The 22,783-nt window shown below is 32.6% G+C and overlaps 2 protein-coding genes and 1 long non-coding RNA gene across 3 annotated transcripts in view; 1 reads left to right on the top strand and 2 right to left on the bottom strand.

Annotated features, from left to right (window-relative positions):
* Positions 1-22,783, top strand: part of LOC139485370 (uncharacterized) — a 56,232-nt gene that overhangs the window by 19,583 nt on the left and 13,866 nt on the right. The window lies entirely within an intron of this gene.
* On the bottom strand, positions 1,123-11,822 carry LOC139485368 (uncharacterized). The gene is made up of 7 exons (XM_071269805.1): positions 10,099-11,822; positions 9,515-9,636; positions 8,722-8,854; positions 7,632-7,787; positions 6,001-6,117; positions 2,905-3,560; positions 1,123-1,834 (listed from the first exon to the last, which is right to left on the bottom strand). Exons 1-6 carry the CDS (start codon positions 10,222-10,224, stop codon positions 3,015-3,017), a joined length of 1,200 nt encoding a protein of 399 aa, XP_071125906.1. The 5' UTR covers positions 10,225-11,822; the 3' UTR covers positions 1,123-1,834; positions 2,905-3,014.
* On the bottom strand, positions 18,441-19,940 carry LOC139486966 (uncharacterized). Its single transcript, XM_071272005.1, has 2 exons — positions 19,389-19,940; positions 18,441-18,871 (listed from the first exon to the last, which is right to left on the bottom strand). Exons 1-2 carry the CDS (start codon positions 19,917-19,919, stop codon positions 18,545-18,547), a joined length of 858 nt encoding a protein of 285 aa, XP_071128106.1. The 5' UTR covers positions 19,920-19,940; the 3' UTR covers positions 18,441-18,544.

The raw sequence follows: 22,783 nt of genomic DNA, 5'->3' as shown, positions 1-22,783 counted from the left end.
GAGTAGCAATACTCAATAAAGCGGTACCTACCTCCAACGTTAGAAAACTCCGTTGATTTTTTTTTCTAGAACCATTTTTTAGCATCTAGACTAGAGTTTTTTTCTGACAGAGTATCGATACTCGTTGAAACTGTTTTCTACTTTTAGAGATTCGAAATTCTTCAAAACAGGTTTCTACAATGAGCATAATGATAGTATTGATACTTTTGGAAATAGGTTTCTAACTTGAGAGAATCCATATGCTTTTAAAAGTTTTTCTACCTTGAGAGTATCGCTACTCTTTTAACCAGTTATCCACCTCGAGAGTATCGATACTCTTTTAAATAAGTTTTATACCATGAGTATATTGAGAGTATCGATACTCTTTGAAATAGGTATCCACCCCGAGAGTATCGATACTCTTTTAAACAGCTTTCTACTTTTCGAGTATCAATACTCTTTTAAATAGGTTTCTACCATGAGCATATTGAGAGTATCGATACTCTTTTAACACATGTTTCTACCTTGAGTATGATGAGAGTATCGATACTCTTGTAACACATGTTTCTACCTTGTGTATGATGAGAGTATCGATACTCTTATATCTATTTTTCGTTTTAAAAAAACATGGAAAGATTTGAAAAAATAAGGACTAATATAAGACTATCTGAGGTATGTATTGCTTCCTTCGGTCCACAGATACGAATTGAGTACACTAAAAAGTCGCAAAAGTTGAACTTTGAACATTAAATCTATTAAAGCATGACAGTGTATAGCATCTTGATGGATTGAGTGAAGTTCTCAAGAAAACATGCAACCAAAATGTAATAGCCCCTGAGACGGACAACAACACATTCAAATGTATCACTTCTAAGTGGTAAAAACAAGAAAATAAATGAAGTTCATATATACTTAGTAAAATGAACCCCATCAAAAACAGGAGGTATCTCAGGTGCACCGGAAGGATACGCAGATCTATTCCGCATGTGGCACCTGTCGTGTTGCTCGGGTTAAAAGGGTCTCAATGACTATCAAAACAATAGAATATATTTTTATATTATCTCCAATCTCCATCTCATCCTCATCTCCAATTAGGAATATAATAATAAGTAGTAAGGGCCATTGACAAAAAAAGAAAGATTATACTTTCATAGAACATTTAATAAAGAAAAAGATGAATAACCTTTTATGCTTGAAAATTCAAACTTTCTCAAATGTATTTTAACTAGATCAACTATGCCACACGCTCCAATATTTAACCTATATTCTGTATGATTCCACGTTTTATGCATGCAAAATATTAGAAAAAAAAAACAAATAAATTCATTGTTTTATATAAGTACATATTTTATTGCTTGATCATTATGAACGCTATTTTGAAATAAAGATTAAATATTTATATCTTGTATTTTGTGTGTAAACATAACAATGTGTAAATCATGTTTGCTTTGATATTAATAAGTTAATCTGATAGGATTATTGTGTATAATTTAACGGAGACCAATCAAATAACATGATAAAAACAAAAACAAACAAAACGAAGAGAAGAGAAATGAAATATTATACATCGTTATACAATATTGTATCTGTTTGACAACTGCACGTTAGAAATAATTGCCGATAGTAATCGTTAAGCTCTGCCGTCAATCCAAGTACGATTGATGCCAGATTTTGATATTTTACTTTTATTTTCTGCAATGTTTTATGAATAAAAAAAAGTGTCACAACACATATGTTAGAAGATGGATAATAAAGTTCCTCAAGACTGGTTTCCATATCTGGATTAAAAGGTCCATCAATACTGATTTCTTCAGATCGTGTGTACGTGCCCTCATCATCAATTATTGACAATAATCTGAAAAAATAAATGTTATTTTTTTGACAAAATGTTATCACAATATTTGCAGATGTTGCGTTCTGCAATGACTTGCATTGTATATTACTGTCTGAGAAACTTAAGAAACCGCTTAACAGTAAAACTGTCTAAAATTGAATCTTTATCTATATATCAATTTGAATAAAAAAAAATTTAGAACGGTGCATAATTACAATGCCTTTAGGAACATGAAATTCAATAACCCGATCATATACCCGATATATATGCAACTTTTTGACCATCACAACCACTCTTTCAGAGGTCTGTTGAAAGTCAACTTTCTGGTCTATCTACTATAGTTTTCAAGAGTTGGTTTAAATTTTCCGACCTATACATGTCGTGCTTACTCATATAACATATACCTATTGTATATTTTTTTAAGATTTTCTCGTCCTCAGTATGCACGTAATAATTGCCACTGGACGTTAAGCATGCCTCACTATATATACAGATTTACGTGTTATTCTGATGGATAGTATTAATTGGTTAGCAGATCATTTTGTTTTATTTTTTGAAATTATTCTGGTAAAAACAAATAAAAATGTGCAAAATTGAGCTTGACGACATATTCAAAAGAAGAAATGATTCGTATTTTCTATCATGTCAATATTTAATTTATATTTAAATGTGATAATACAGATACGAATACACAAGCATGCACTATTTTCTTTCTTCGCCTTCTTGATTTTATTCTAAGCTTTGATGGGTATTGACTTAACTTAGATCGAGAATGGACGAAAAAGGCAATTACTACTTATTTCACCTTTTAAATAAAAACAATCAATTTCAAACAGAATACAAAGTGTGATATCATATTATTATTCATGTTATATGTCATGCATGTATACAGGCCGTTGTTTTGTTCATTTTATTTACATGTACAACCAACCCATTGAGATTGTGTATATATTTTTTATAACTTATATTGTTATTGCATTAAAATATTGACAAATATTCCCTTTTGTATTTTGTATTGATTGGATAAGAACACCTATTTTGTCATAAACGCTGTTGAATTGGTCATATGATGCAACACATAGATGACTTACCTCCGGTGTTTCCTGTTCGCCCGCTAGAAGCTGTCTTACATCGGATGGCACGGGATCAGTGCCATCCACAGAATCTTCAAGTGCATTTTTGTTATATGGCTTGAACGAATTTAGTCGCCAAATACATCCTTTCTGGAATATTGTGTCAGTTGGTATTTGTTACTCTGCATATTCTGTATAAAAGACAGTTTATTCGTCCACCATAATCTGGCTTCTTGCGTCAAATACGTTGACCAGATAGAATTGCCCTTTTTTAAAACATCCATGTCTAAAAGGTGAAAAGAGACCATCAGTACTGGTGGATTTGAATTTGGTAGCAATGGTAACCCATTTGGTCTCACTTTAAAAAATCCTCTTCGGAGAGTTTTCCATGGTTGTTCTGAATTTTTTCGATAGTATACATTCACTGACTTGTTTGCCTCATCATATCTGTATCTAAAAATATTTGACTTGGAATGGCTTTTAACTCCAGCTATACATGGGTCTAGCCAACCGCTCACATTATAGCACCCATGCAGTTCCTGTGCATTATACAAATTTTGATGTAGTTCAGGAACAGTTGTGGCATCCGTGTGCCTCAGTCTATCGGAAAATACACTAAATATTTGGTCAATGTCTTCATGGGTATGACCAACATACAGAAAGGACAACTGAATCTACAAAGTATTTTTTTACACTATTACAGTATTAATTCTTTCCATGGTTTTAATATCATAAATAAATACTAAAAAAATAAAATCGACGGTACCAATTTTGTTGCACCAGATGCGCATTTCGACAATACATGTATCTTCAGTGATGCTCGTGGCCAAAATATTTGAAATCCAAAGCTTATATAAAACATGAAGAGCTATAATCCAAAATGTCCAAAAAGAATAGCCAAATTCGTGAAAGGAATCAGAGCTTTGCATGAGGGAGATACATTCCTTAATTTATAATAATTTCTAATATTTTGTAACAGCAAATTTTAATAACACAAAAAATCCGTATTTTCATGCCAGTACCGAAGTACTGGCTAATGGGCTGGTGATACCCTCGGGGACTAATAGTCCACCAGCAGAGGCATCGACCCAGTGGTAGTAATAAAATCGACGGTACCAATTTTGTTGCACCAGATGCGCATTTCGACAATACATGTCTCTTCAGTGATGCTCGTGGCCAAAATATTTGAAATCCAAAGCTTATATAAAACATGAAGAGCTATAATCCAAAATGTCCAAAAAGAATAGCCAAATTCGTGAAAGGAATCAGAGCTTTGCATGAGGGAGATACATTCCATAATTTATAATAATTTCTAATATTTTGTAACAGCAAATTTTAATAACACAAAAAATCCGTATTTTCATGCCAGTACCGAAGTACTGGCTACTGGGCTGGTGATACCCTCGGGGACTAATAGTCCACCAGCAGAGGCATCGACCCAGTGGTAGTAATAAAATCGACGGTACCAATTTTGTTGCACCAGATGCGCATTTCGACAATACATGTCTCTTCAGTGATGCTCGTGGCCAAAATATTTGAAATCCAAAGCTTATATAAAACATGAAGAGATATAATCCAAAATGTCCAAAAAGTATAGCCAAATTCGTGAAAGGAATCAGAGCTTTGCATGAGGGAGATACATTCCTTAATTTATAATAATTTCTAATATTTTGTAACAGCAAATTTTAATAACACAAAAAATCCGTATTTTCATGCCAGTACCGAAGTACTGGCTACTGGGCTGGTGATACCCTCGGGGACTAATAGTCCACCAGCAGAGGCATCGACCCAGTGGTAGTAATAAAATCGACGGTACCAATTTTGTTGCACCAGATGCGCATTTCGACAATACATGTCTCTTCAGTGATGCTCGTGGCCAAAATATTTGAAATCCAAAGCTTATATAAAACATGAAGAGCTATAATCCAAAATGTCCAAAAAGTATAGCCAAATTCGTGAAAGGAATCAGAGCTTTGCATGAGGGAGATACATTCCTTAATTTATAATAATTTCTAATATTTTGTAACAGCAAATTTTAATAACACAAAAAATCCGTATTTTCATGCCAGTACCGAAGTACTGGCTACTGGGCTGGTGATACCCTCGGGGACTAATAGTCCACCAGCAGAGGCATCGACCCAGTGGTAGTAATAAAATCGACGGTACCAATTTTGTTGCACCAGATGCGCATTTCGACAATACATGTCTCTTCAGTGATGCTCGTGGCCAAAATATTTGAAATCCAAAGCTTATATAAAACATGAAGAGCTATAATCCAAAACGTCCAAAAAGTATAGCCAAATTCGTAAAGAGTGTATGTGCTGTTTTATGTATCAGTTATTTAATAATAATAATAATAATCTTTTATTCGTAAGCAATACAGCTTATAGAATATAAATATTACAAATATTCAATTACATCAGTGAAATATATTTACATTTAAACAATTAGACAAAAAATCATATAAGTAAGTATACCCATATAACAGTACAGCAGAGAGATTTAAGATAGAAGGAGTGGGTAGACTGGAGATTTTTTCACATTGAGATACTTATCTATGAAATTGATAAGAAGGATGCTTCTGGTAATTTTTTTAAAGTCTTGTCAGTTCTGTTCATATATATATGCATGTACGCCCGTGCTTTTCTGAAACGTGTTATTACATTTGGACAGTATGTTTGTTTGGATTGGAAAAAAAACCATTAGTTTTCGCAGCTATTTCGTCATTCAATGATTAAAAACGATTTACGTTTATATACATGTTGATTTGACAATAGAATCATGTATAAAAATTGTACAGCATTTTCAAAAATACTCAGGATTCCGCCTCAACCGCGACTTTCAAAATCTAGTCGGATCCAGGTCCTACCAAATAAACAATTATTATAAAGCGTTTACAGAATATCTTCATGAAATGAACATATGTATTTTTTTCTTTCTTTCTTTTTCTATTCACCCCGTTACAGTCTTATCAACGTATATCTTGTATCTTCTTTTAATCATATTGATGTAACGGACTTAGTACATGACGTATTCTTAAAGGCCAATATGAAACACTTTAGAATATGACTTCTAACTTTTACATTAGGGCACGCATTATTTTATTTGGCTTACCTCATAGAAAACTCGACGATGGACCAGAAGTTCTAGAAATGAAAGGATAAATTTGTTTTTGTTTTCCCTAAAGCAATTATCTGCCTGGAGGTACAATACTGGAGGTAATGGACGTCCCTAGAATCAAAATTATAATATTATAATAAACATGGAAATAAAGTAATAAATCACATCATTTTGAATCACGTTTCACTATTGATGTACTATCGGAAGTACAATGTACATGCATGTACTGTAATACTGTATTGTATTTATATTTATCTTAACAATGTACTATGACAAGCCGTGTCCTTCTTTATTCTAACTATATCTAACAAACTTAGAAATACATTTCATTTAGTTTATAAGATATTGTATATAGTTCATGGGATGACTATTACAGTTTACATGGTACTTTATTTATGGTTTATAAAATATTTCATAAAATATTTAAGATATATCATTTAATGTTGTTTATAAAATATCTTATAAACTATACATGATATCTTAACATCTAAACAAAAATATATAAGTATATCTATATATATATGTTACATAAAAAATATTTATAAGATAAAGGTACTCCCGTATTAATTATAATGCCGTACATTGACCTACATGTATAATGGTTTACTTTAATAAATTGTTATTTGGATGAAAAATTGTCTCATTGGCACTCATACCACATCTTCCTATATATCAACTTTTTATAGGATATCTTATGATACAATGTATATACGCTTATGAACTTTGTACGATATCTTATGCACTTTATATAAGTATAAATGTAATATACTTAATAATATGTATTCTAAAGTTTGTAAGATATAAAAGATAATAAAAATGAGATATCTTTTAAGTTATATAATTTAGATATGAAACCTGTCAAATTGACGTGAATCTATTTGACCCAAATGCTCATATTATTTTTTATCACGTATTCAAATGTATGTATAAATTACAAAAAGTCCAAAAGAAACCATTAGCAATGTATTAATGGTTCATCATAATGTACATGTATCGGCATTTCTTCGGTATTTTAGACAAGATGCGTACGTACGCCTATCTTAATTTCCATAGCAACTGCCGATGGTCATACTACCCGATTGACATAAATAGACAGACACGCACGTGCAAATGCATTTTTTTCTTCGTAGGGTAAAAAGATTATTTTGACAAAATTTAAAAAAATTGACTGCTACCTACGAAATTAAAATAATATTTAAACTTTTTTTTTTATATATATTTTATCGAAATCGTAGTTATGCCCCTTTAAGATAAGATTTCAAACATCGTACCCATTTGCACATTGTACCTTAGAAATATGTATAAATATAAAACAATATGTTTCATTTTTAAGAAAAGATCGTAACAAAACTAAAAACAAGTTTTCTTTACTTAACACTATCAGTTTTGCATAATCATATCAATGTCATTCATATTTGAAATGAAAATTAGTTAACTTTATTTTTTTAAGATCAACATAACACATTCATATTAGCTATTACTTTGACATGTAATACAAAAGATGTGCTATTATTTTGACCTGTTATATAAATAAAGGAGGTGTGCTCCGTATGAGGAAACTGTGTCAATTACAATCCACAAATAAACTTAGTGTATGTCAACATCTGTTACAAATTAATATTTACCTTTGAAGCCTTCCACAGTAACTTCATCAAGATGTTCAACGTCAGATTGGAATCATGTTTATACTGATAAATATCAGTGAAAACAAATTTTTGATGTGTGCCATGGTTAATGGCACCAGTTACGTGTGTTTTCATTGGAATGGTTGAAGCAAGGTCCTGCAAAATAAAAACATGTTTACATGCTTTTCTCTCTGACCTAAGACAATTAAAATTCAGCTAAATTATAAAAATACAATACATGATTGTTTTCCTTCAATCAATTTTTACCATGGCGAGTTTAAAAAAATATCTTTGTTGAAAAATCATAATAAAATAACATACAATTTTGTCTCATTTTAATATCCTGTCGTGCTTTTATAATATACATGTATACTACAATAACTATGAGTATATAAATAACACATTCAGATGATCTTCTGTTTTGTTAAAATTACTACAACTTATAATAATACGAAAAAAATACCAACACTTGTATTATTACTAGTATAAAAAGTCCATGGTTACAGAACTGACTAGTAATTTATGTCCCCAGAATAATTTTCCTAGGAATTCAAGTTCATCGTATTCCTAGATAAAAACGGCCATGTCCTTTTTTTATCATAAAAATATTTATGAATCAAATTATTTACATATGAACAATGGAACTTCAAATGTTCTATAATTATTTAAGAGATGTGCATTTTGATTTTTAATAAAACTCATATTCCCAGGCTAATTTTCCTAGGAAATCATGTCCCTGTCATTATTATTCCTAGGTAAAAATGTCCATGCCCTTTATTTTAAAAGGGTTTGAAAAATGTTGTGTTTTATCATTGTTTAAGAGTTTTGCATCAATTTATATTCCTAGGTAAAAACTCTCACGGCCTTAAAAAAAAAATTGAGGAAAAAGTTAGTAAAAAAATTTCTTACATTTAAACGTAGACGATTTTACATGTAACATTAATTTGTTTATAATATCAAACGAAAAGTCTTATCACATACAGACAGGTAATCAGAGCTTTGTATGAGGGATAAATATCCCCTTATCTAAGATATTTCCAAATTCTATAACAGCAAATATAAAAAAGAAGAGCAAACATGCTTTACTTACTTTTCCTTTTCTATCTTTAAAATGTGGTAAACTGGTCTTAGTATTGTCCATTCCATCAATTATCAAACTGAGATACCTGTCAGGCCGCCTACGAGATATCGTTCTCCGACGGTAATATGCCAGTTTCTCCATTCTTGAAGTAATGAAACAGACATTAGCTGTGCTTAGAAACATTAACAGCGAGTATGACCAAAAATGTTCTGTGTCTTTTTTTCTTTCGTTTTTGTTCTTTTTTGTGCTTTGCATCAATCTGACGAGTTAATAAGAGGAGTATAAGGCGCCAGTTTAACCACGCCACTTTCTGTATGTGCCTGTCTCAGGTCAGGAGCCTGTTCTTAAGTGGTTATCGATCATATTATTTTTTCATAGCTTTGTACATAAATCAGGCCGTTAGTTTTCTCGTTTGAGTTCTTTTACATTTGTCATTTTAGATGCATTTAATAGCTTTCTTATGGGGTATGGATTTTGCTGATTGTTGAAGGTCGTACAGTGACCTTTGCCGAGGTGTTGACTCATTGGCAATCATACCACATTTCTTAATAAAATAGCGAATGCAAGTGTTGAACAAAATGACAATCAAAAATATAAGTTTTCATTAATCTTTTTTTTTTATTTCATTGTTTGTATTGTATTATGAAATTTATTGATGCTGTAATGTTTATGCCTTTGGGCCCATTATTGGCAATCAAAATATATCCTTCTTCTTTTATATGAATTATCCAATTTCATTTAGGATTAAAAAAAAATGAACACACAGTAATAAAATATTGCCTTTAGACATACGATAACTTACATGATCCGATGAAGATGGGCTTGTTTTTCTCTGAAAATAGCTTGTCTTTTCTGCGGATTCAGTTGAAGCTGTAGTGCTCTGTCAAGTTTTACGCATGTTGTGCACTTTGTAAAAACATTTGTCTGAAATAAATATATTTTTTTTATATAAAATGCACACTGTTTAAAAATATTACAGAAACAATTAACCACTAAAAACGTTTCTATATTTATATAGATATATATTGTCTCTTAGCTAGAAATGTTTGTACTGTCGTCTTTTGGAAAAATTATACGGAGACAGAAAGTAAGGAACACACTACATAACTAAAGATTTGATTCTCGGAAGACCTTTTGCATATAAAAGCTTATTCCATCGTAGAAAAGAACAAGATTAAAATGATAAGATTTTTTTCAAAAACATGGACAGTTGAGAATAAAGATATATATAAGTACATAATTATTTATGAATTTTGTTCGTGTCATTTATTTTTTTCTCAAAAACATACGTGTACTTATAATGACTGATTGTGCTGCTTTTTAGAATTGATGAATTTTGAGAAAATGAATTAATCTCAATCAAAATGTATCATAAACAAAACTTACTGATCTGATTTTAACATGACTATAAAACTTCCTCCAAATGGCGTAAAAAGATGTTGTAGACATGAAATTATTGAAATCCATTATCTGTTCGTTTCTATATGCTATATAGATTTCTTTCTTCCGCATTCCAAAAGGCAACCAGACTTTTTGTTGATGAGGTGGCCTTTATCCACGTTGAGCAATGTATTCTCCCAACCAATGGATAGCTGCTTGCTTTTGTTCACTAAAAGACTGGCCCGCTTTCGAGTTTCTTGTTAGATTACTATTCTGCCATTTTGTTCTGTATCTGTAAAAGCTACTCTTTGTTATACCATGTCCTTGTAACCATGCTTGTTGACAAACCACATTTCCATTTATACGAAAAGTAAACCTTTGATTACATGTACTTTCAGATGATGGTTGAAAGTCTTCAAATTTTCCGGAAAACCACTGTTCTCTTTCTTCCGTGTCTAGAGTCCAATATAATGTTCTCAATTTCTTTATAACTTTTCTTTCATAGAATTTTTTAAAAGTACACATTCTTTCGCATCCACACTTTTTTCGTAGCTTTCTTTAAGGCCAAAGAACCTGCTTTTTTCATTATCATAGACGTTGTGTAATGCAACGAACCTCTACGTCCCTTTGAAACTGGTGTACTAGTCTTGAAATTAGGATGTTCATATTCCAAATGCCCAAATGGTTCCGACTGTGTGGAAGATCCACTTGTTGGCAGTGTTGAGCTAATGATGGACAAATTATCTGTACTATTAGAATCCGAATTCCGTTCAAAAAGATCTTCTTCGCACAAAACAGGTGCTCTTACGGGTGGCGGTGGTTCATCATCAATAAAATCATAAACTGCTGGAAATCCGGCTTTCAGCAATTGGCGACGGTATGTGGATGTGCCTTCTCTCCACATTATCTTGTATAAGTGATAATTCTTCAATACTGTTTTCGCAAATACTTGATGTTTCTAAGTCACTCTCCTGAAAATTTCTTCCATTAAATGAACCCACACTGTTTGCCAAAGTTTATTCACTAGATTGCACAAAGACCGATCTTTCTTCAATCGAACACTCGTGTTCAGTAACATCTAAGGTTTCACTATTTTGAAAATTATAAGACACTTCCAAACTTGAAACTTCTGTTATGCTTGAATCGTTTACAGTATTTTCCATTGTAATCTTATATATTTTAATTTTAGTTTGAGTAATAACGAACCACCATTTTGAAAGTACCTCAATGAGGAAACATAGTACCTTTAGTCACATGACCCTTGTATCATGTTCGTGTAACATTAGAAGTTACATTATACTTCACAGAACTGCTTCGTAAACTTGTCATAAGAAGTTCATCAATTTTACGTATAAAGAAAATATTATGATAAGCAACAGATTGCCTTTAATCTGATAAAATCACCAACAAACACAGTTGTTTGCACAAGAAGATTATTCAATGGACCATAATACTATTTGCATTCAAAACACTTAATTATATGCATGTATTAACGTCTATGTATTATTCACATTATTTCAAATATCATGCAGAACCCCAAATACATGTACTTGATTCTCGGGGGGGGGGGGGGGGGGGACACTTACTATGTAATGAGTGGCATGAATAAGTCACTATTTCATGTTCTGTGATACATGAAAAGGGTGAATATTTTGAATTAAAAAAAATCGTGTCATTTGACGAACTGATTTGAACCAAACTTCAAGGGCAAGGAAACAATAAATTCAGAATCTTCTTTTGGAATCATATAAGAACATAAATACAATTAAGAATACAAATTAATTAACTCTATTGCTTCCGACATTTATATTGAAAACGCCATTTCTAGTTCTCGAGATTGTGGTAATTCTTGGTATAGATACTTATTATCCATGCGGTCATGTTGTGGAGCGAGAGCTTTAAATTAGTATCTGGTACCGAGATGTCATATAAATATTTTAATGAAGGAACACACAATGTTCAAATAAGATATACAGGGTACCGTAGTGTGATTAAGAAATGAAATAACATAACACAAACTTTAACTAAACACGTAAAAGTTAATTAGGGAGCTACCATTTGATTTTTATGGGGGGGCTAGGATGAAAAATTTTGTCCTGCATTTTTTTTTTTTAGCTGTAATCTCTGTCCTGCCTTTTTATTTTTCACTCTGTTCGGTCCTGCATTTTTTTTTGTTTATCCTGACTTTTTTTTACCTAAATTGTCGTCCTGACTTTTTTTTTTTTTGCAAGTGTCTCATCCTGCCTTTTTTTTTACTCAAAACTCCTGTCCTGCCTATTTTTTTCAAATTTCATCCTAGCCCCCCCCCCCCCCCCCCCCCCCCCCCTAAAAATCAAATGGTATCTCCCTTAGATGACTTTTTTGTGTGATTTCAAAATAACGAAAGAAATGTCAACGTAAAACTGATCTGTGTTCATTTGTAATACCAAACAATTCTATATTTTATTTTTTTTATGTTTGATTATCCCAATTTTTTAAATGTTTTGAAATTTGGAAATTTTTTCCAACTTGAAATCATTAAAATGTTGAAATTCTAAAATTCTTTTAAAATTTAATAGTTCAGTTATTTGTTTTAGCTTTGAAAATGCTAAACTAAACGCGTAGCTTTGATTATTTCGCTTATTGAGAGCTTGAATTTTTTTTTGTAGTTTTTGATAAAAAACATAAAAAGACTAAAAAGATGAATTTTAATCATGATACAAGTAGCTCTTGCTTGATTTATTGCAGGCTATGAATATAAGATAAATTCAACTGAATTTTACAATTTTTTTTACATGTAGGTGTTGTGCTGTTACACCACTGTCCATTATTGAGGCGAGGGTTCATTACCTGCAAACATGTAAAATTCTGCAACATTCTGTTCAAAGTCAATGATAACTGCCATACTAAAATGTTTTTAACTTTATTAATTATACATTCTCACTTTAGGTATTATACAGTCACGTTGTTTATTTCTGTATATCATACTTGTTTTTCATTCATTGTATCGTACATGAATCTAGGTTGAATTGGTTTGCCTTTGTCATTTCGAGGCCTTTTGAAGCTGACTATGTGGTATAGGTTTTAGATCATTGTTGAAGGAAATACGGTAACCTATATTTTTACCTTTGGTGTCATTATGTCTGGTTGGCAATAGTACCACATCTTCGTATTTTTATATTTATATTCATAACAATCCAAATTGTCTTCATTAGAATATCACGAAGATTATACTAGACATATGATTGAGGTGTCCATTACATGAAATACGCATTTTAAAAAAACAAAGGGTTCGTTTCCGATTAACTCCCTTTTAAAAATACATTTGACACAAAACACGTGTCTTTTTGGTTTAGGAGAAGTGGATATATATGCTTATGTGATGAAGAGAGGCAGCGATGCATAATGATTTAAAATTAGTTTTAAAACATCTCAACAAGTTCCTATCTTATTTTGAGTTCAAGGACATATATATAAGGATTTAGTATATTGCGAGGATTTCAGTTAACATTTCCTCAAAATAGTCTCTTGCCATAGAAATCACATGTGAAATAAGTCCTTAATTTTTCACATAGTCGTAAAACGTACAGTTTAAATTACCAGGCACACGAGAAATGTAAGCGTGTGCACTTCTGTATACGATATAATTATGAATTTCATATTAAATACATTCATTTTGCATGAACCCCTCAGTTGCATGAACACCCTGAGGGGGTCATATCTATCGGTGAGTTTTGATATGAGCCATTCGGATATTCTAAGCAACACGATTCTCGGAACGTGTCGGAAATGTTTTAAGGCATATAGAAAACAAAATGTGAAGATATGAAAGATAAAATGAATGAATCCAGAGTATGAAGAAAATTGAGTGTTGAAACTTTTTTTGTGATTGATCAGAGCAAATTGTTTTTAATATGTATCAAGTTTGCCGAAACAGGGAATTGCAATATAGGATTAAGACTGTGAGTGTAAAACACAAAGACAAGTGGTGTGCATGTACATGTACACTCCCAAGTAATAGATAAAATACTCAAGCCTTGAATTAAAGGTAAATTCAAATGGTACATTAAGCTATATACATTTGTCTATGTACAACTAAAATACAAAGCAATTACATATTTTCAATAAAGATGATTTATCATTATCATTATTTTATTAACAATAAATTATTTCAAATTCAAAGCAAAATAATTTAGCAACCATTTGGTGACACATACATTATGTAAGTTGGATCAAGTTCACGTATTCAATTTCTTTTTTCTCAAAGAAAGCTTTATTTAAATATGTTCAAGTCAGAAAACCATACACAAATTCTGAAAAAAAATTATCCACAAAATGCCGAATACGGTCCGACAGACATCAGACAGTGACCAGTCAGTGAAACTACCATTCCGACCCGTATATGAATTTGTTTACTACAGCGTCAAGGTAATGATAAGTACGGAAGCGTATTAGGGACATGGAAAAAATAAAATTGGCAGTGGACTTTTTTTTTCAAAGTCGAAATTTTGACTTTTTAAATCTCAAAATTTTGACTTTAACTTGAAATTTTGACTTTTCAAATCTCGAAATTTTGACTTAAACTTGAATTTTTGACTTTTTGAAAAGTCGAAATTTTGACTTTCTTAAAACTCGAAATTTCGACTTTATACAGACTCGAAATTTTGAGTTTAGTAAAAGACGAAATTTCAACCTTCAAAACCTCGAAATTTTGAATTGAGTAAAACTCGATATTTCGAGTTTTCAAAAGTCGAAATTTCAAGTTGTTTAGAGATTATATTTAAGTATATAAAAACTGTGGTCACTTGAATGATGTCATTAGATGCTGCACGAGACGCGGGAAACGATTACAAATGAAGGAGTTTTTGAAAAGAAGGAGCGTTTCGCAAAAGATCATTGATCAAATGAGAAATGATAAGGTAAAATCAACCAAAAAAACGAATTAACTTCGAATTCGTCCCCTTTTTACAATTTTACACGATTCTCATATGAAAATTTTCAAAATTAGAATCGACGATTGCCCGCCTGCCTGCTACCTACTATTGCGTCTTTTCAGAACTACTTCTACCTATTTACTTGTCTTATTTTTAGTTTTTAACACTATTGATAATTTTCTCTTTAGTATAAGATAGAGGGTTGTGTACCAAATAAACTGTTACTAGTTCAACCCCATAGGCGGATTCAGTTGTGGAAAGGGGAGGGGGTCCGGGGGTTGGCTTTTCTCTTGGCCGATCAATGCATTTAACATATAGTTGGAACACCCACCCCCCTTTTTGTCCTGGGTTTGGACCCCCCCCCTTTTTTTTAAATGGATAGAACCGTCCCTGATTACCCTGCCAAAATATATTGCGCCTATCAAAAGTCAACCCTTTTTTTTCCAGATATGCTTTCATTCTGTCAATCACGACATATTTGTGCTCATTTTATGCCAAATTTTAACGCCCGATAGTATAGATACATGATCTGGTACAGATAAAGGTGGATCATGTAGACCGCCCATGAGATCCTGTAGAACGCATCAAAGTAGATGCACATGATGTACAGATAAAGAGGAATCGTGTGGACCGCCAATGGGATCCTACTATATATAGAAAAGAAGATGTGGTATGATTGCCAATAAGACAACTTTACACAAGAAAACAACTACAGGCCAGCGTACGGCCTTCAACAATAAGCAAAGCCTATACCGCATAGTAATCCATAACGGCGAGAAAACTAACGGCCTTATATATGTATATAAAAATGAACGGAAAACAAATATGTAACACAAACAAACGACAACCACTGAACAACTAACTTGGGACATCTTCTTTTTGGTAATATCTGACTTCTATTCTTAACATAAATAGCACGTTAAAAGGTCGAAATTCACAAGTAAAAATATTGATGAATCGAAACATAATGATTCCGTAATATTCTGGTCGCAATCCATAAAAAGCTCTTGAAGTGTCGTAACTTGCTCGTTATTTATCCGTGGAAACGCGAACCAAATCTTAGATTATTGACGCAAATACATTGTAGTATTTCGTTATAAACCGTAAATGGTCATTTATTCTTGAATTGCCCCTTTAAAAAAAATTCGTAAGGATCCGCATGCTTTAATGAATTTGTACCATACGCAAGGATCCGTAAAAAACATCCGTGTAAATACATTTGAAGAAAGGCTATCATAATATTTCATAAGTATTATCTACCGTGGACATTTAATCTCCTCAGTATTCAAAGACATATAACATTTACAACAAAACACAACATTACAGTGATATTGCTTACTTTTTTCGAAACTACCTGTACCCTTTTTATAGGGAGAATATGCGTCATTTTTATCAAATTGGGAAATTTATAATAAAACAAGAATTTGACTGGAACTTCAATTTTCAGACCCTCTTTCAAGAGGTGAACCCTCATTTGAAATATGGTCCCTTATTGTCAGTGATATTACATAAATAAACACTCAAATCTGCACATAAAGTCATTTTAAGTATTAAAAATGTGAAAGTACCTTATGACTAAGACATGTCTTATGATGGTCTTAGGACATGTCATAGTCGTAAGATATGTTTTCGAAAGTGTTCCAAGTTATGATTTGTCATAACTTTTCTAACTCATGGTTTTGTATCAGGAATATACATATTATTTGTTCCTAGTATATTTAATAGTACTATACTGACCGACTTTAGAAATGCAACACTAGATTATTGTTGTGTTTTTTTTAATAAATGTGTCCCTGTCAAAAGCGATGACTGCATGTTACAAACGCAAAAATATTTGTCAGAAAGGTCAACAAATTCTGTCTGACATGTTTTGGGTTCTGTTTTACACCTTCTGGTTTTGCATGTGTTCAACCCATTAATTGGTTTTGGCAATTATGCGGTTGGAACTTGAGGGCTTTTAAGGTTTTCCTTAAGCCGATTCTTTGGCAATTCAGTTGATGGGAAACATTTATGTCATGAAACTGTACTCAATGGCACTCGGCAATTTGATTACTGAGCAGTTGACGTTGCGGCCGTAAACATGTCTGGCAAATGGCGTTGCGTAATCAAATTCTGTTGACGTTTCATTGTCACTAAACGTTTATCTGTTCATTGATGAACAGCAACAAATCTTGTCTACTTGTATCGTTGTCGGAAGTACAGTAAGACGAGTTTCTGAATTCATACAGTATGGTGGCAGTACGCTTATGTTTTAATGTTTGCAGTATTCTAAAGGGGTTATTCAGTTTTTTTGTTTCTCAGTCTTGGCAAAATGGAGATGCAACATTTTAAAACCGGTTCAAGTGAGGCAAAGGATTGAAAGAACTGTTTCACAAAGCAAAACAAATGAAACAATCTTTCATGGGTCCAAAATTTCGCTTTAAGAAATTCGTGCGACTTCTTTTGACCCTGAATTTATATTCAATGTCGACTGACTGTTTTAATTTGCGACTTATTTCCAGCCTGTATTTCAAATACCAATGAATTCCCATAGAAAATGTCTGTCGTTCTGCATGATCTGAAATTTTCACATAGTTGACTGATTGTCAAACTTTCATTGAAGACATAAATTGCATTCATATTTTTGAAACTTCAAGACCTGCACTCACATGAAACACTTGCTTAACCCTCATCTCGTTTTCCGATATGATTAGCAGAGATATGTTTATGATAAAGCACATTGCAAGCAACACACATTTGAGAGCCAATTTTTGCTTAAGAGGCATTACCTTACCCACAATCAGGGAAAGGATTTCGGAAACACCGAGGAAATCTCATCATCTCAAGATGATCATAGGAAGGTTCATCCAATTTTTTTTTCGTTATACAATGACACTTCATTATGAACGGGTTATTAATTTCAGCCAGTTTTTTTTAGTGATGATCAACCGAAAAAATAATCGGAGGATCGTAATTTAATTGTTCATAACAGCCATTCTAGCGTTAATTGTTTCTCGCTACAAAACCCTTCATGAAAGAAGAATTCTGATCTTGAAAAAAACACTTGCTTTATAGATTGCGTTTCGATGTAAGACAAGGCTCAGCATTGAAGGCCGTTGTGTCTTGGATGGAGAGTTATCTCATTTGCAGTCATACCACATCTTCTTATTTATATTGGTCGCACAAAATTGAAAATATTAAGGAATATGAATTTTATATTTTTAGGTATACCAATTTTTATCAGTCATAAGAAATGAGATTTTTGTAATAATTTTAATAGATTGGAGATAATACGTTATCAGATCTTATTCATATAATCAATCGATCAATAGCACCGGAAGCCTTGTAAGAAAACGTATCATATATAGGGTAGAAGCAGTGAAGAAAGAAGAATGGGAATGCAGCCTTATAAATGTCCTGTCTATGTGTAGAAAGTTAACTATACGTTTAAGTAATATCATACATTTACCAAGAAAGATAATCAGAAAGCAGTATATGCATATGTGTCATTTATGTTATACATGAATGATGGAATTATTTCACATGAAATCAGTTGATATTTAAAAGTTCCTTCTAATCTCGTTTTTTAAGAATATGTAAACTTCCTTGGCAGTGAAACAGTCATGTGGTGCATCGATATTATGTTCTGCCATCAGGATGCAAGATATTTCATACACAGTTTTATCACATGGCAAGTTTCCTTTAAAAATACATTCATCTTCGCAAACTGAAACTTCTCTTGCGTCAACATCGACTGCATATTCATGGGTGTCACATAACTGAGGTAAAGAAAACATTATATTTGGCCTCCCATTCGGTGAATTCATATTCTTTGTTCCTCTTATTCGATGGGCATTCCATACTTTCACTACTTGATTTAATTCTCTCTACAATATAATCATACATAATATAAATTTCTGATAAAGAATTGTTTTAAGTTGTATTTCCTGCCATATTCCAAAAATGAATATCATTTCGTCTCGATCGATCAAACCATTGGCGACTCGGGCCATTTAAACTCTTTAAAAGAAAAACCTTATCTTCATTTATTTCAAACCTGTATGTCACCACATCTAAATGATGAAAGATTAATAGATCATCTGTGACATTTTAAGCTTGAAATTTAGCAATATAGATCATTTTTTTTTTTGGGGGGGGGGGGGTCAGATTTTCTACCTCCTCTGGTTTTATCCATTAGGATGGGGTGAAATTAATGCACTATGACCAAACTTATTTTTTTTATTAAATTTGTTCTCAAAGAAAAAAATGAGGTTAAATAAGGTCCCCCTGGCGAAAATTTTACCTTTAATGTTCTCCTTTTTCTAGTTATCAAACTGATTCCGCTTTGTTAGATTAAGGAAATTTGTGAAGACTAGAAGCTTCATGCATGAATAATAAATTTACCTGAATTATGTTCATAAAGCAGAACTGAATTAAATTTTTATCGAGAAAATCCCCTGAAAAATCACCACTGTCTCTCATAATACCAAAAAAGTTTATCCAAAACTGTGAGTTCTGTTTCCGTAGCACTGACCACCATGCTTCTATACGTTGGTTTGCCGTACTTACTCCTTTCAGGAAGCTCTTTTTAAAAGCAAATTCGTCATTGTGATTCCTGCGAAGAAACATTTGCATCTGTTCGATGTACGAATTCTCCGTACCTCTGTCAGATCGTATACGTAAAGGACATGCATTCATATTTTTTATAGCATTGGTGTAATAACCAGCTATAATTTTTGGATTGCTACTGCTCACATAAGCCTCGAGCCAAATTATCTTTCTCGAAAATCCGTCTATACACCCGTTTATACATATCCCAAATGGCTTCAGTTTATCATAAGAATCTACATGCCACAAATAGTTCGGTCCTTTGCTATAATAAGATCTTCGACGTAGTCTCTTTCTACTCCTAATTTTGCAACCTTCAGGGTCCATCACTTTAAGAAGTTCACGAACAGTTTCGTGTGTTGTAACTAGTTTGTTTTGTATACATTTCAAGTGCATCCATCTGTATCCATGTAACGAACCAGACATTTGAATTTCAGAATCAATGTAAGCAGCAACGTCTAAAACATTCGATTGGTTCTTCCGTCTAAACAAATTTTCCTTTCGAAGTATTCTTTTCAAGTGTCTTACACTTATTTGTATGAAATGTTTAAGCCTTAGACATAGAATAATTTCTTTATATGAATAGCCAAGATTGAAATAATGCCGTATCAAGTTTCGTCTAGTCTCCATCATTCTTGGTCTTTAAATGAAACAATTCCTTTGAAAGCGGGTTAAATACTTCTTCTGAAGCGAATCATTGAAATTTCGTATTGAAGTCGAATTTTTAAGTTTAAAAAAGTCAAAATTTCGAGTTCGAAATAGGTCGAAATTTTGTGTTCTAAAAATGTCAAAATTTTAAGATTTTAAAAAATCGAAATTTCGTTATTGAAGTCGAAATTTTGAGTTTAAAATAAGTCGAAATTTCGAGTTTTAAATAAGTCGAAATTTTGAGTTTAAAGTAAGTCGAAATTTCGAGTTTAAAATAAGTCGAAATTTCGAGTTTTAAAAAAGTCAAAATTTTGCCTTTAAAAATAAGTCGAAATTTCAAGATTTTAGAAAGTCAAAATTTCAAGTTTAAGTAAAAATTTCGAGATTTGAAAAGTCAAAATTTCAAGTTGAAGTCAAAATTTTGAGATTTAAAAAGTCAAAATTTCGACTTTGAAAAAAAAAGTCCACTGCCAATTTTATTTTTTCCATGTCCCTAATACGCTTCCGTAGATAAGACATTCCAGCTCATTGAGGATAATTTTAATAGTAAACTATTTTCACTTTCCGGGTCTTAGCGATGTCTGATCTTAAACAACGACACATGATAACCACACTACAATAGGACCACGATCCCGCTACGACCTCAGAAATTATGAAAATTTGGAAACCGTAGTACGATTGTGGTGGTTTTGCACATGGTAAGATCGTATTGAGGACGTACCAATTAATTCTTCATGATTGTGGGATCAACGACAAACTGTGAACATGCTCAAAACATTCGTAGTGCAGTTATGACCAACATTAGTTGTAACATAAATCGTCGCTGGCCTTCCAAAATGTCGTATATGATTTTTTTGGCTAAAAATACTTTTTGACACCAATGGTCAGGGCGGGAGGAAATCTTTGGTATTACAAAATAGCATACAGTTAGACCAATCAAAACATTTTAAATAAGACATATTACAAAATTACCAATGTCAGTTGTTTGTAAAGTTTGCTTCCAAAATGTTGTATGAAAACTTGAAAATCGTTGTATAATGGCTTTGGGAATAACATATTTGTGCATTACTTTATTTCTGTGAACATAATTTAAGTTCTCTGATAATCCAGAAATGTCAAAGTTTTTTTATTTCACTGCTAATGACAAAAATGTTCAAGTTCAAGTGGAACAGTGGAAGCATGCATTTTGTCAAAATTTTAAAGCCTGTTTGTGAGATATTTTTTTCTTGAAAAAAAATCAATTTACAACATTTTGGAACCCCAGCGACGATATGTAGGACTCTAAACCGCGATGGTAACGCTAAAGAGCGATGGTTTGAATCTGGAGTTCGTTTATGATTACGCTGAAATGCGATGGTGGCATTGTGACGGCTATAGTGTTGATAGCTACGCGGAAGTGCGATGGTAATAACGCTGAAGTGCGAAGGTCTACACAAACTACATTTTCAAAGATTTTCATGTCTATGTATATATCACTTTGTATGTAAGAAGCAATTTCTTGGTTTTAAGTTAAAAACTATATACGAGAAACTGCGAAGATTGGTGAATAGGGGAAAGTTAACCTTCCGTAGTGAACTTTTTTTCTTTCGAAATCTACAAACACTTCCTTTCTACGTACGATGGGGCGTGACATTTTCTTACTACATACGGATTCGCATACAGACAATCTGTATAATGATATTTTCGTAATCCAGGAACTTATGTGAGGAACCAAGTAAAAATAAAATTTAATGCAGAATTATGTTTACATGCATGCAGAAATAAAACGGACAATCTCTAATCTCGCAGAAAGGACGAAGTAAAGACGTATTAAGATCGGCATTGGCACAGAAGAATCGCATTAGAAACTTTGTGCAATCGGGGAAACAATTGAAAAATATTTCTCTGCGACCTAATGCCCTAGTCAAACTATAGACCACGATCGCACAATTCGCTCTTCGCGATCTAAGATAAATTCAAACCATAGCGAGGTCGCTGATGATGGGATGTTATACTAATGTTTCAGAAAAGGGAGAAGATTTGGTACCATAAAAACGTTTAATCCCGCTGCTGTTGTTTGCACCTGTCCTAGTCAGGAATCTGGTGTTCTGTGGTTGTCGTCTTTTATGTGTTTCATAACTATTCTCGTTACTCGTTTATCCTATAGATTACACAATTGGGTTTCCCATTTGAATTGTTTTACAATAGTAGTGTTTGTGATCCTTTATAGCTTACTGTTCAATGTGGGACTAGGCCCCGTGAAGACCGTACCTTGAATTATAATGATTTACTTTTATAAATTGCGACTTAAATAGAGAGTTGTCTCATTGGCACTCATACCACATCTTCCTATATCTGAGCACAACATGGAGAGCTTTTATATGTTTTATTTGACAATAACAATGAACATGTCTAGAGCTCGAAATGGTCATGGTATGGCCGTAGTCAGGTCGTAAGACCAGCGTAAAGAAGACGGCATGAACGTGCTAGAATCGTGCTATGGTCTTGAACAGCATAGTATGAACTTGGTATTGTCGTAGTAGAAGCGGTGCTTGGTTACATGG

This window comes from Mytilus edulis, chromosome 8 (assembly GCF_963676685.1).
Source record: "Mytilus edulis chromosome 8, xbMytEdul2.2, whole genome shotgun sequence".
Taxonomy (NCBI): Eukaryota; Metazoa; Mollusca; class Bivalvia; order Mytilida; family Mytilidae; genus Mytilus; species Mytilus edulis.
This window is presented reverse-complemented; position numbering and strand designations above follow the sequence as displayed.

What these genes read in the sequence shown, in the direction of transcription:
- LOC139485368 (XM_071269805.1), bottom strand. Translation starts at nt 10,224, where the DNA reads ATGCGGAAGAAAGAAATCTATATAGCATATAGAAACGAACAGATAATG. An exon ending in TTAAAGATAGAAAAGGAAAA is followed by an intron (nt 7,788 to 8,721) that starts GTAAGTAAAGCA and finishes TTTATTTTGCAG; the next exon opens with GACCTTGCTTCAACCATTCC. An exon ending in TACTGTGGAAGGCTTCAAAG is followed by an intron (nt 6,118 to 7,631) that starts GTAAATATTAAT and finishes TTTTGATTCTAG; the next exon opens with GGACGTCCATTACCTCCAGT.
- LOC139486966 (XM_071272005.1), bottom strand. Translation starts at nt 19,919, where the DNA reads ATGGACCCTGAAGGTTGCAAAATTAGGAGTAGAAAGAGACTACGTCGA. An exon ending in GCTTTATGAACATAATTCAG is followed by an intron (nt 18,872 to 19,388) that starts GTAAATTTATTA and finishes ATTATATTGTAG; the next exon opens with AGAGAATTAAATCAAGTAGT.